At 38.9% G+C, this 13695-nt stretch overlaps 1 protein-coding gene across 1 annotated transcript in view; it reads left to right on the top strand.

Annotated features, from left to right (window-relative positions):
- Positions 1 to 2685: 2685 nt before the first annotated feature.
- GLP2R (glucagon-like peptide 2 receptor) overlaps positions 2686 to 13695 on the top strand; it is a 42395-nt gene continuing 31385 nt past the window's right edge. Inside the window, exons 1-2 of the mRNA XM_009586354.1 lie at positions 2686 to 2790; positions 9736 to 9844. Coding sequence (XP_009584649.1) covers positions 2686 to 2790; positions 9736 to 9844 — 214 coding nt within the window. The remainder of the gene's footprint in view (positions 2791 to 9735; positions 9845 to 13695) is intronic.

Consider the following 13695-nt stretch of genomic DNA (forward strand, 5'->3'; position numbering starts at 1 on the left):
TGAGCCAGAAGTTATTTTTTCCTACAGCTTTGTGTAGCTGTATTTTCACAAGGATGTAGCACTCATGAAATCCACTTGAAGCCTCTGTGTATTGACACTGCTTCTGGACAGCGTTACCAACTGCCCAGCAAGTCTCAGAACACGATCAATAGGAGGGAAATTTTAAGGATTAAACACTTATCTATGTTCCTATTCCCAGGAGTAATCTGCATATGGCTGTATTCAAACATATTTTGAGGCCTGTGAAACCACTGACTCAAGGCAGTTGAGTTCACTTGGGAATAACACTGACACTCTTCAATATGTACAAACTTTACAGTTTTATACCCATTATAAAATTTAACCAGCATAATTGTCATAGCATTGTTGACTTCTTTGACTAAATAGATCCTGTGCTAGACTATGAATCAGTCTCTGGCGACTTCAGAAAAACTCTGTCAGTTGATATCTTCTGGTTGACAACTGCAGTCTGAGATTTTTCATTGAGCCCATTTTCTGCTTATGCTCTATCAATGCTGGTACCACAAAATTTTAAATCAATTTGCCATGTAAGAATGCACATATAATAGAAGAAATGTATTGCATGCGCATTTATTGGTTAGATCTGTCATACTGTGAAAAAAGAAAGAAAATAAAAGAAGAGCAAATAGATTAGCTGTACCTTCCTTCAAAGTGTTATATTCAGTGATTTTTGCTGGAGTAAAGTTGAGACTGATTGAGAGTGGGAAGCTGTGGCTAGCGTTCTGCATTATGACCATCCTGATTTACGTTGTTCTAGTAAAAACTCTGAATAGTAACTCAGAAATTCAAACTTCAGCTCTGCATTCTGTCTTTACCACCTAGTGCCACAATTTATTAGTGTAATTACAATATGGGGATACTTTAATGTGGATCTTCTGCACTGACCTAGTCCTGGGTAGCATTAACTCTAGAGAGGGACCACAGAGCTTGTTCAAGTATAAACTTCAGATGATTTTTAAAAGTGAGCAGATAAAAACTAACAACTTGTAGAAGTCAAAAACTGAAGACAGAGCCTCAGCTGCTGGGTGCTAGCTATCAGTGGAGAAGATGAGAGGACTGGCATGCAAATGAGCAATAGTGAGGATGTGCTGCAGGAGAGCCTGTGGATCTGTTCATCTAGGGTCTAGGCAGACCTCAGGGTTCCTTGAGCACTAGGACATTTCTTATAGTGATCTTAGAACAGCTCCAATGCTAGAGCACTATTCAGGTCTCCTGGTTTTAACCTGCTACAAGGCTGATCTTACTCATATGGCCATTAGAAAATGTGCTTTTATCCCTTGCAGCAATACACAGAGGAGTAGTTGCTACGGAGGCTTTGAAGTGCCTCTCCCTGGTCCCCAGAGTTGCCCTTAGGTGTGACAGGGAGGAATATGTATACTGACACATCCACCCAGGAGCCACAGTAGTGCAGAGCAGCCAGTGCCCTTACTGCCAGGCCTCTAGAGTGGCTAGATGCATTTCCACCCTGAAATACTTGTCCCCAGAGCACTTCCATACCCCATGCCCCAGTACTCTTTTTTTACCACATCCAAACATTTTCTATCATGCCCTTCCACCTCCTGGATTCCTCCAGAAGAAAGTTTTGGCACATGTGTAGAGAGGGAGTCAGGTCACACTGCTGTCACAACTGTCAGGTTGATGGGGTGGGCTGCAGGGTGTATCTGTCACACAGTTTGGGTTTAGCCTATGTCTGGCATTGAAAACTGTGCTAGTGCTGGCCTCCACAGTCCTAGTGTTGCAACTGTGCCTGTTCTCCAGCTTAGTTCTGGGAAGGGCCATCCTCCCATACAAATAGCTGCAAGTTTCATTTCTCCTGGAAATGGAGGAGGCAACATCTTCTTGACTCTCCATATTGCCAACTCAAAGCATGACAATCGTAAGCTAAAATTTTTATATTATAAATGGTTTTATTCCCTAAGCCTGTATAACACTTAAGATTTATTAATGTTTTCAGGCTTTCCTCTGCAACTAGAAAAGTTGCAAACAATTTTTTGAAAATTAAAGCTGAAATTCATTGGCAGTTCCTCCAACCTCACAGCTGAAGCTGTGAAAAAAACACTGAATATCACAAGAATTGTAGTTAAACTTTAACTGCTAGTAACATAATTTTTTGTACATTTAGATTCTCCCTGATCCTGCACTGACTGTGTATATTTGACAAAATATGATCAGAAAGGATAAAAACAGTTATTACTGAGCTGCTTCCTAACAGCAAGCTTTCTACACAAAGTTTTTCTGTGTTCTAGGGCATCTTTTAATGGTTTCATGAGGTGTGTATAAATATATATATGTATTTATGGAGCTGGATTGAATTCTTGCAAAACCACTGGCAAAATTCCTATGGAGTTTCAACGGAACAGGATCGGCCCTTTAATGTTTTAATAGTTTTCTGACTTCTTATTGGCTAAAGGACAAGCTACAGTAAGCAGACTTTCTGTGAAGTTTAGAGAAAATTCTCCCTGCCTTTAATCAGAAAAAACAAACATAGTTGGAGTCCAGCAAGCCTAGACACTTTAGTAGACTTCCTTACTTATTTGTAAGAAGATTCATGAAACAGTTGCACTCATAAAAGACAATGTTTTTACTTTTTTTTCACAGGACAAGGTGATATAATTGATCTATAGCGGAGTGAAATAGCAGCACATTGGGGACAAATTTATTAGAATGGACATGTTGACACTTTTTGGTCTCTGTTCCACCATGGGACTCTGGTCCAGAATATCTCCTGCACCTGCCAGCTCTGTCATTATATTGTTTCTAGTGAAACAGGTAAGCTAATTTAATAATTACTAATGGACAGTATAAAAGTGGATTCCTATCACATAACGTTTTAACCTTCACAAACAACATGTTTGTTTCAAAAATAGTTCTGACATAACAATTTATGTTTATTAAAAATTAGACTGAGAAGCTGTAGAATTTTGTATTAGAACTCACTCTGACTAGGTAATTTATTACAATTTTCTTCTATTCATGCTTGTTCATACAGTGAATAAATTGTGTTTACATCCATTTATGCAATCTCTTTTCATACCAATATTGATGAGTATTGAATTATATTTATTTTTCAGTTTTCCTACCAGATATCAATACTATTACAAATCATGTCTATTTTCTGCTGGTTTTCCCCTGTTCTAAAACCAGCTTTGCTTTGTTTCTAGCACTATCTTTTAGCTTTTGACTTGTACAAGGGGTAAGCATTGAATCTCATATTTGTGAAATCTGGTGTTTTTGGTTTAATTCTGCACCTCAGCTTCTTACTGCGATTGCTACTTTTATTTCTTGCAGAGATCTACTAAACTATTCACTTCTTTTTTTTGTAAATCTATAAAAAAGATATCTGAAAGCTTACTTCTTTGTCTATATTGTCATATAATTTGGAAGAGTTTTAGGTATTTAATGACAAAATATCTCAGTGTAATTCACTTCAAGGAAATTTTCACTTATGCTTTTAATCATTATTATTTATTAATATCAACCTTGATTTTGATAAATTTAAAAAAAATTACTAAGTTATAGTAATTTTCAATTAATCTGAATAAAATTCATATATAGATTTAGGGTACATTTCTATGAAATAAGTGTACATGAGAATAAGTGTAATTGACAGGCTTACTTTAAACTGAAAGTAATAAGGTATTTCTATGCACTTGTTCTCCATTAAGCTGGGTTACTAAGGAAGTGGGTTTGCATTTGTATGTGCTGTAGAGACTGTAATTGTGTTCCTAGCTTTTTTATGAAGAAAAAGTTACCAGGAGACACATATTCTGTTTTTTTTTAATAGAAAATATTCCCAATGCTTTTGTATAATTCAAATCTAGAGCTTCTCTCGCATAAATGAATATAGAACTGAAACAACTCTCAGGTTTGTGAGACACCTTAAATCTGTAGGACATCTCGACTAAAGCACTGGTTCCATCAATGCTAACAAAAAATCTCCCAATTACTTCTGTGAGACCAAAACTTTACAAGACTATAAATCACGGTGAATTACTTTGTCATAGTGATTCTTGTAACTTGTTTAAAGAAATATGTGTTATATTTCTTCATATTCTATTTAATAAGAAAGAAAATTTTAAAGAAATAAAAATAATAAATTACTGTATCCATATTTTCTAGCGAACACCTAATAGATATGAAAAATATCAATCAGAATAAACCAGGATCATAGCTGAAAGAATAAGTAACTATTTAAGCTTTTATTTCTAGTTTATACCTAAATTGAAGGTTTTTTTCTGTCCATAATAGTATAGTCCGAATAAACAGAAACATTTCATTTCACCGTTAGCTTAGTATAAGAAATTAAAAGGATGAAATGCTGATTATACTGTGGTCAGTTATGAAAAAAATAAATTTAAACCAGTCTGTTTGCAACCTTGGAGGTTTATTATTATAATCCATTGCCTAAGTGAGAGCTTCAGGCAGTGTTTTCTGCTGCATCCAACATATTTTTAAACAGTGGTGTCATCTTGGTGCAGTTTGTGGGCTCTGAGCAAACCAAATGAATTGAAAGACTCTTCCAGGGAAGTTTGATTAAATTTCAGTACAGGTGAACTTTGGTGAGAGCAGGGTGAGGTGATTCATTTGCTACCAGTGAAACTTCAGATAGCCTGAAGTGAAGAAATGTCCAGTGTAGGGTAAAAGGTCATGGACTTTCTGAGCTTCTGTCTTGGACGTTGGAGTTTAATTTCTTCTGAGTTGGAAGTCCTGTTTAAATGCTAGTGGCTGAAACATAAAACTGAGATCAAAAGCCATGCTGAACTGCATGTTGCCACTGCTTGAGATCACTGTAAATTTACCTGAAAGCTTGTATTTCTACCACTGAGCATGCATTGTATCTAAATTTTGATAGCACTGAGTAGGCCAAAACTTAGATCATAATAAAACCTCACTGGGATTTGTAATCACAGACCCATGTCAGATGCAGAGAGCAATTTGTCTGTTCTTCTCAGAACATACCCACAGGACTGGACCTTTTCCCACACATGCAAAAGCAAGAAAAGCCCCCGCAATCTCAGCAGCGATTGCTGTGCTCCTCACATTGAACCAGCCTGCAGACCCTCCTCTTTCTGAAAGAACCTGTGCCCCTCTCTGAAGAATAATAGCGACATGGATGTAAGATACAGAGGCAAGCTTGTCTCTGATTTTTCTGTTGAATCCTTTTCACTTAGTTAAACAGACGTACGACATCAAGGTGTCCCACTTCCTTAATTTCCCCTTCCCTTTGAAGGCTAGTGCCTTATTGCCAGCCCACACAGTTTGCCTTCTCACTGGACAGTGAATAGCTCTATAGTGCACTTAATGCAGAAGAGCTTTGACAGGATGTCCCACTGCAGAAAACACTGAAGTCTTCTGTCTGGGGCACCTGCATCAATCTCTTTCAAGCCAAGAAGGGAAAGAAAGCTGATTTTCCTCACTCCAAGGCACTGCCAGCATTCTTCAGCCTTTCTCTCTATATATGTCCTTATAGATTTTCCCCAGAGAGAGGAGAGAGTGGAGACCACTGCAGACTGAATAGTCACATACGAACAGCAAGTTTGCTTTTTTTAGCTACTCTTGGTAGTCCCTGTGTAAGTAGCTGATGGTCAATTCACAAGTTGCTGCCATTCAAGTCATCATGGTTTGCTGTTGAATAGCTGTTTATCATTTCTTTGATAAGATAAATCTATGGGGATTTCTTAGTCTTTTAGTTTAATGATTAAGGCCACTCAGCACTTTCCTTACAACTTGCAAATTTATCGCCATATCTTTTGAGGTATGACCATCGGAATTAGTCATACTATCCAGGCAGAGTTGTACCAGGGACAAATACTACTCATTTATATTGTCTTGTACTCCCTTTTCAACATCCTCCTTTGTACGTACAACTCCAGAAATGTCAATAGTCTCCTGTACTGCAACATTGTCTACAGGTGGCTCATGTCACTTCATTTCTACAACTAAATATAAATTCTCAAAAAGTCTTGACATACATCCTCCGACTGTGGCTTCTAGGAATAAAACATTGCATTAGGTCTATCATGGTGCATGCTCTGCAGAGGAGTTCATGTTTCTTTGTGATCTAAATGGCCCTTATTAACTGCTCACCCTCACTGTCTGCTCACCTGTTAATTTCCAATCATCTGCACATTTTTTGATTAATAATTTAAATAATTTTCTGTGTTCTTCTAACGATATTTCAAATTAATTTTTGAGGTCAGCTGACTGCTCTTAATTTTTTTGTCACGTGCAGCTCTGATTTTATATAGACTTGTTTTGTTTTTTTCATCAGAAAGTCTTATGGTAGAAAACCAAGCACCTCACAGGTATTTACATCAATAATGACCAGGTATTGTCTATCTGACTCTGCCTGCAGCTTTGCAGAAACTGACAATTACATAAGAAAGTGATGTGAAACTGTCATTTATGGCTAAACTGCTCCTCACTCTCATTGAGTGAGCTTCTTCTTGACTGTATGTCAACCTCGTCTCCAAGAATGGAACCAAACAAGCAGCCAGGTAGCCGCTGTGAGGCTTTCCTTGTATTTCCTTGGCTGTTTAGTGCATCTGTTTATCAGAAACTGAAGTGTTATCCCTTAAATCAAGCAGTCTTTTCTACAAATGCATCATCTCCATGTCTTTGCCTCTTCAAATGAAGTTCACTGAGCCCGGAGTGTCTGAAGAATCTCCCCTGGCTCTGAGCATTTTGAGGCCTACATGAGGGAAATGTCAAGATGCTTTTTATTTTGGAAACACACATTCCTTTCTCATGGCTGCTGTAAATATTCTCTCCTTATCTTGCAAACCCATCAGAGGAAGAATAATTACAGTCTTTCTACTCCCTGGAATTTAAAGTACGGTGTCTGGAAATTAGCTGAGAGACTAAAAGCAAACTATTGGACAGGCAACATTTTACACAGCAAAAACATGCATTAAAGAATGAACTGATATAACAGCTAGCTAATAGTCTCCACTGTTCTTGTTTTGAAAATAAATAAATATGATTTTCTTTATTTTTCAAACAAACATAGGTTTAAAGAAAAAGATACAGGTGAAATTCACAGCCATACATTGTCCTGGTTATTTATCTCAACCCTTGGCACATCACGAAGCTCAGACAAGCTCAGGACATACAGAAATGTATGAAAGGCAGTTTCCAAAAAGGGTCTTGTCCAGACAAAAGGAAATTGATTTTCCCTGGAAAGCTGAAGAACATCGTTTGCCATAAGGATTGTTGCTTTTTAGAAAATTTATATTTAGTCTGCTCTCCAAAATTTGGCTATTATAATTGGTAACATTTTCAACCAGTAGTGGATTTTTCGTTTTTGGTGACTTATAGTGACAGTGTTCTTTGACTACTTGCCTGCCACTGGCTTCTCAAAGCCCTGGTTTCAGAAGACCAGCTGGCATATTACACAGAGACTGCTTAGGCTGATGTTCTTTTCCCTGGATAAATAATGATCAAGTCATAACGCTGATACTGAACTGTAAGCAGTATCTAGCATTATCCTTTCTCTACTGCTTTGCTCCTAATTGGGCATTTCTTCAACAGCCCAAATCTAACACATCACCAAGCAATTTTGCATTTAACTCTTCTATTTTTACCCATTCCTTTCCTAAACAGTAATTATCAGTTATAGCCCTCTTAAAGGCCTCTGCAGTCAGAATGTTGTGTGATAAAGATGTGTCAGAAAGATGGATATTTACAGAGAGCACGTTAAAATATGAGAGTCCCCTCAAGACAGTTGCAACCCTTACATTGATAAGGTGTATGCCACAGATGTCCACCACATCTTAAACACATCAGTCACTATATATAAAATCATTATTAAAATCTGTCTATAGCTGGGAATTTAATTTTTTAACAGCAGAGCAGATTTTATATTAGGAGTAATTTTATCAGTGGAGACAAATTTAATTCTCTCCTCTGTGCTAGCAACTGTTGATCTACATCCCTGATCTCATCCTTTCATGCTAACATCTAGGTCTCTGTCCTTTCTGCTTATCTGCTTCCCGGTGCCAAGGGAGTGACTCAAGGTCAGTATGTCCAAGCAGGGCTCCTAAGCCTCTTCTCTCATTCCCTTTTCAAACACCATTGACAATCCCCTCAACCTCTGTGTTTCTTCTATGTGCTTCTGCAGCTGCAATGCCGTCCATGTCTTATAAATGCAGCGGTCCTCTCCCATACAACCTGCCAGAATTTGTCCATCAGAGCAGGTGCCCACTTAGGCACCGACACTTTTTTTTTCATTTGTGTTCTCAGCCTGTCTTCACATGGAAAAGAAGAGAGTGGGTGATAGGTCTGGTAGGACCCTGTGGATTGAGGGTTAATTGTTCTTGCCTTTAGGAGCAGCTAACAGAAGCTTCCAGAACACAGTGCAGGGTGAGTGGCCAAAGAGAAAGAGCCAGAGCAAGGAGCCAGGAGCCCGCAGTGTAGGAGCAGCCAAGAGGAGAAGGCAGCTCTTGTAATCATGGGATGGTTGATTTCCAGACACCAGAGGGGACTTCGCAGAATCTGCTGTCCTTAAAATGACTAAATCCAAAGTTGAGCTTGTCTTCAAGGCTACACTAGTAAAAGGGAGATTGTTCTTGAAGTGCTTTTATTTCTATTCTCTTTAAACAGATCACATCAATGCAATTGTTCCAGATCATATTCTTTCCAGAAATCTAGCTCTTCAGAATTTAAAGGAATTCTTGATCTCTGGGGTTGTCACTATAACAGGAAGGCCTAGGCAAAACCAGCTTTGAAAATATCTAAAACAAAAAAAAAAAAAAGAAAAGAAATGTACCTACAAAAGCTCAGGATATAAAAATCCATTTGTGTGACATGTTTTATATGGAGAAAATTTTGGCATGGATAAAAATAATGCTCCATTTCACTATGTGAGAGATCTTGAGGGCAAAGACTCTTCTCCCCTATGGATGCAAGAGGACAGCAAAACTGTACCCTGTCCAGGCACAAAGGGCAACATAGTTTGTATAGATGGGCAAGTAAAACAAAGATTTACAATTGTGTTTTCTCAAAAAAAAATATGCGAAAGAAAAATGTCTATGGCACAGTTGCAACTGTTGGAGAAGGAAGTGATCTTTGAAGTGTTGAGCAGGAGCACAGAATGCACTGAAGAAAAGGTCTTAGTAGCTAAATAGTATTGCTTATTCATGACTCTCTTATTCAATTTTTTACCATACTACTCAACAAGGTGTGCTTGATTATCTTTAAAAATACTCCAAAAATAAACAGCTCTCAAAATTATCATCAATCAGATCCTTAAATTAATCTAGCGGAAACATAAATACATGTGAAGTATTAGCTGACCTTCCATAAATTGACTTCAAAAAAGCCTGGAAGGACTGTAAAATTTGTGAAGATAAGCACCCATTTTCTACAGCGCAGGAATGAAATTTCACTATTTTTGGTGCACCCTCACAGATCCTAGCAATTAAATATCTGGATTTTTTAAAAGGGACTTTACATAAATTGAATAGATTTCTATGGTAATATAGCACCACGACAATACATTTCTTGCTCAGGCAAAGACAGCAACGGAAGAAATATCACTAATAGTTTCTTGGAGAAGAAAGAAGACTCTCTTTACCTCCCCGCTTACCTACCGTTCGTCCATTCTCCTCTCCTCTCCTCTCTCCTCTTCTCTCCTCTCCTCTTAAATTTCTTATAATGGAAAGAAACTTGCCACTAAAAGACCACAAGGTTCTAACTGATTTTCCTCATGTTCAGTATTTTCACTCACAAGCCAAAGGATCTCTGCTGGAAAAAACCACTACTGGATGGAACAAATATAAACAAGAATGCTTGAAAATGCTGCAGGAATCAACTGTAGATACTGGTAAGGAAACAAACAGCACAATAAAGCAGTTTGTTAAGTAACACTGATGAATATGCAAATATTTTTTACTTGCTTTGCAGAAGTGTGTGTCTGTTTATAAGTTCTAAATGTGGAACAATCAGCTGTAATGAGACATGCAAACATGCGATCATGAAGTTAATGGCTCTCTTTGTCCTGAAACATATTAGGTTCCTATATGTAAAACCAGATGATATACAGAAATGAACCATTGAACAGCTGGTGCTGAGCTACCACTATGGTGCAGCACTGAATGCCTGGTCAAGAGGTAGCTGCTACCCATTATTGGTAAGAACCACATCCTTTGGATGAAGGAGACCAGTTTTCGCTTCCCTTTTCAGCCTGAAGGAAATCAAACCCATATTCCTGGAAATTATGCTAACCACAGGAGAAGAGACCATCCAGGGAAAAGAAGATGTCTCCCATTTCTATACTTTAGAAACTGAGCGATGGCAGACAAGAACCCAAAACACACAAGGCAAGACAGAGTCTGGTTTCTGCCTAGTCAAGGCAGCTGGGGAGCTGCTCTCTTCTCACAGGACTGCTTATGCATTGTGTGATACAGTCATTAGGTTAAGAAGCTAAGACACAGAGACCAGGTTGCCCCGTGTTCACCTGGCACTTACAACCATTAGCTTGAAGTCCCTTATTAATTCTCCTGCCTCCGTGACTTTTGGATTCTTGGTTGAAGAGCAGCATAGCTTCAGAGAACAGTGTCTTCTCCTGCAAAGTGGAAGAGGGAGGAGTCCACACCTCCTACCTCTGCTCTAAGTTTTATGCTGTTTGGCAAAAGGGGAGCTTATAATCTGTGATTATTTCACTCTTAAAAGTCTAAACTCTGCTCAGCTAGGTGTCTGTCCTGAGGAAAGGATGACACAGGCTTGGTTTGAGTAGTTGGAGAAGAGGTGCTGGGAGAGAGGTGAATGCAGTCACCAAGGAAAGATTAAGTGTGAAACCGTGCTCTATGTTTTGTACTCCCTGGCTATAGGCAGGTCTCTGCTCCTGTGTGCAAGTGATACGCTTATGGTCATCTTGCTTGGTGGCTGCCTCACCCCATCAACTGCACAGGTAGACTCCAGGATGATATTATGAGCTCTGACTCACTTTGCTAGTGGCAGAAAGCTGCATTTATGACATTGCAGTATGCAACTTTGTTGGCCAGAACATGGTCTGATTAAGATCAATGTGTGTATTTTTCATCATTCAAAATTCATTTAGAAGTTGGAAATCAATCCAAAGCATTGGCCTGGGAATTTAAAACAGCAGAAAAAAAGGAAAAAACCCAGAGGTTTTCAAGCCTAAACTATTTAATATTTTATGTTTTAAAGTTCCTTAAACTTTTCCCAAAATATTGAAATCTCTAACTTTCACAGGCCTTTGAAAAGAAAAAGGGAAGATATACTCTGTGAGTCAAGGAAACTATTTTTAGTGATCACATTCAATAACAGGCTTTCTCTTCTTTCAACTGAACTAGGAGTTGCTGTTCTGCTTCAGCATGGCAGCATGCTGAAGGAATGAATCTTCATGCTCTCCAGCCTTCATCACTGACCTGCTCCAGAGGCAGCTGCAGCTCCTGGCAGTTTCAACAGCATGAGCTAATTGCCTTAGCTTACACTGTGAAGCTGTAACAGCTGGGGAAACAAAGCAAGACTCCATTCTCACTTCTGACCCCTATCTTCATCAAGAACTTGGTTCAGCTTTCATAGTATACATGGGGCAGGAAATGCCCACTCATTCTTCCTGAGCTTTAGGGTGTGCTTAAAAGAAAAAAAGAAGCATATCAGCTATGCAAAGGCGGCCAAATACCCATTGAGGACTACCAGAACTTTGCTAGGGCATGCAGAGATGCAGTCAGGAGCTAAGGCTTATCTAGAACTGGAATTGTCCAAAGATGTCAAGAACAACAACAAATGTGAGCAGATGCACAGAGAAGACAAAGACTCATTACTAAACAGGCAGCACATTGTTTCTGAGTCCTAAGCAGTTCGAGGCAGGAAAACCAGGCAGTTACCTCTGTCAAAACTGTTATGCTTCTAGTACAACACAGTGTCAATTTGAGCACATAATGAAATGTCTGTCAGCAGTATGATGCATCTGGGCTGTCTCAGGTCCCCAGAAAACACAGGTAGGCAGGTTTTGGATTTATTCCCTTGGAAGCAAGCAACTAACTGTTCTGGTTACCATGCAGGATGTTACCATGTAGGAGAGTCACTGTACCAAGAGCACATGCAGGAAGGATCAGGGTGTCACTCAGCTGAAGCATTCAGTTATCTAGTTCGTCATTGTCCACTTCATCATGCTGGATTTTTACGTGATGATAAAATAATACTTGTTGCTAGATACTGACAATCTAATTATATGTTTTCCTTCTATATTGTGTAAATCTTTGTCTGACTTCAAGGTTTCAAAGGTGAATGACCAGAAGTCAGAAAAATACTAATGAAGATATGCAGTAGAAATGTTAAGCAGACTTTCTCAGAAAGAAAGGTGTATTTGTGACAGAGGGGTCATCAGAACAGCATGTATGGCCAGTATGATAACAAAGCTGAGTTACTCTTATCTCCAATAAAATCCACCTTCGAGGAAGTCTGATCATCCCTAGGCATGTGCTTTCTGGTAGTAGGACACAAGTACCAAGAAAAGTATGATCTCACGCCCAGAGTTTTGTTTTTTGTTGTCCTTTGACATTTTGAAAATGCTACGCTTTTCTCTTTTTTCTTTTCTTTTCTTTTTCCTTTCCTTTCCTTTCCTTTCCTTTCCTTTCCTTTCCTTTCCTTTCCTTTCCTTTCCTGTCCTTTCCTTTCCTTTCCTTTCCTTTCCTTTCCTTTCCTTTCCTTTCCTTTCCTTTCCTTTCCTTCCCTTTCCTTTCCTTTCCTGTCTTGTCTTTCCTTCTCTTGTCTTTCCTTCTCTTGTCTTTCCTTGTCTTTTTCTGCTTACTTTGTCTGTGGGAAATAAGGAAGGAGAAAACACAGAAAGGCCAGACAAAGAAGGTGCCATAAATTACAGACTATGTGACTACACTCAGAGAGGCAAGAAGACAGAATGATGAGGATTGCAGAGGGGCAAAAGTTTTTCTGGAAAGCAAGGGAAGCAAAGCACAGTTCATCTCAGCCAGTACACCTGCAAGATAGCTTACAACTAAAACTGACAAGAAAGAAAGAGAAACAGTACTGAGAAGCTAGAGATCAATGACCTGTGGTGAAAACCTGGTGTGCAGAAACCCTTAGCCCGATGCAAAAGAAGAGTGTATTGTGGTGGGAAGGCAGAGAATGGTGGCAATTAGAACTAAGCCGGATGACCCAAGAGGCCAAAAGCAGTGACATGTGGCAAGATATTAGAGGGCAATAGTTTGTAGCAGGTGATCAGGAGAACTACAGGGACTCAAAACTCCAGTTTTCATGAAATGGAGAAAAAACTATTTTTCACCTTGCAGCCTACCTAATCCACACTTGAACAAACCTTCATCAAGTGTTGGGGAAAGGAACAATAAAAATGCAGCTATAAACGTTACAACTACACAGGTCATAAGGCAGATGGGGCCACAGATATTCAGCCTCAAAGATACAAGGGAATTACTAAGAGTGCACATACTGTGCTCTGTATTTTAGCAGAAGCACACCAAAAAGATGCTGGTAAGAGAGCACACAGCTATCTTTGTTGCTTCCTGTATTCTTCTTCCCACACAAGTTTCTCAAAGTATTGCTAAGCATTTCGGAAAACAAAGCAAGATATACTCTTCTAGCTTTGGATGAGCAAAAGCATTAAAGTTAAGAGAGGAGAACTTCAGCTTATCCTAGAAAAAAGACAGAAACTAACCAAGAGATTAGTGCAGC

This window comes from Fulmarus glacialis, unplaced genomic scaffold (genome assembly GCF_000690835.1).
Source record: "Fulmarus glacialis isolate BGI_N327 unplaced genomic scaffold, ASM69083v1 scaffold2271, whole genome shotgun sequence".
In the NCBI taxonomy this organism is placed as follows: Eukaryota; Metazoa; Chordata; class Aves; order Procellariiformes; family Procellariidae; genus Fulmarus; species Fulmarus glacialis.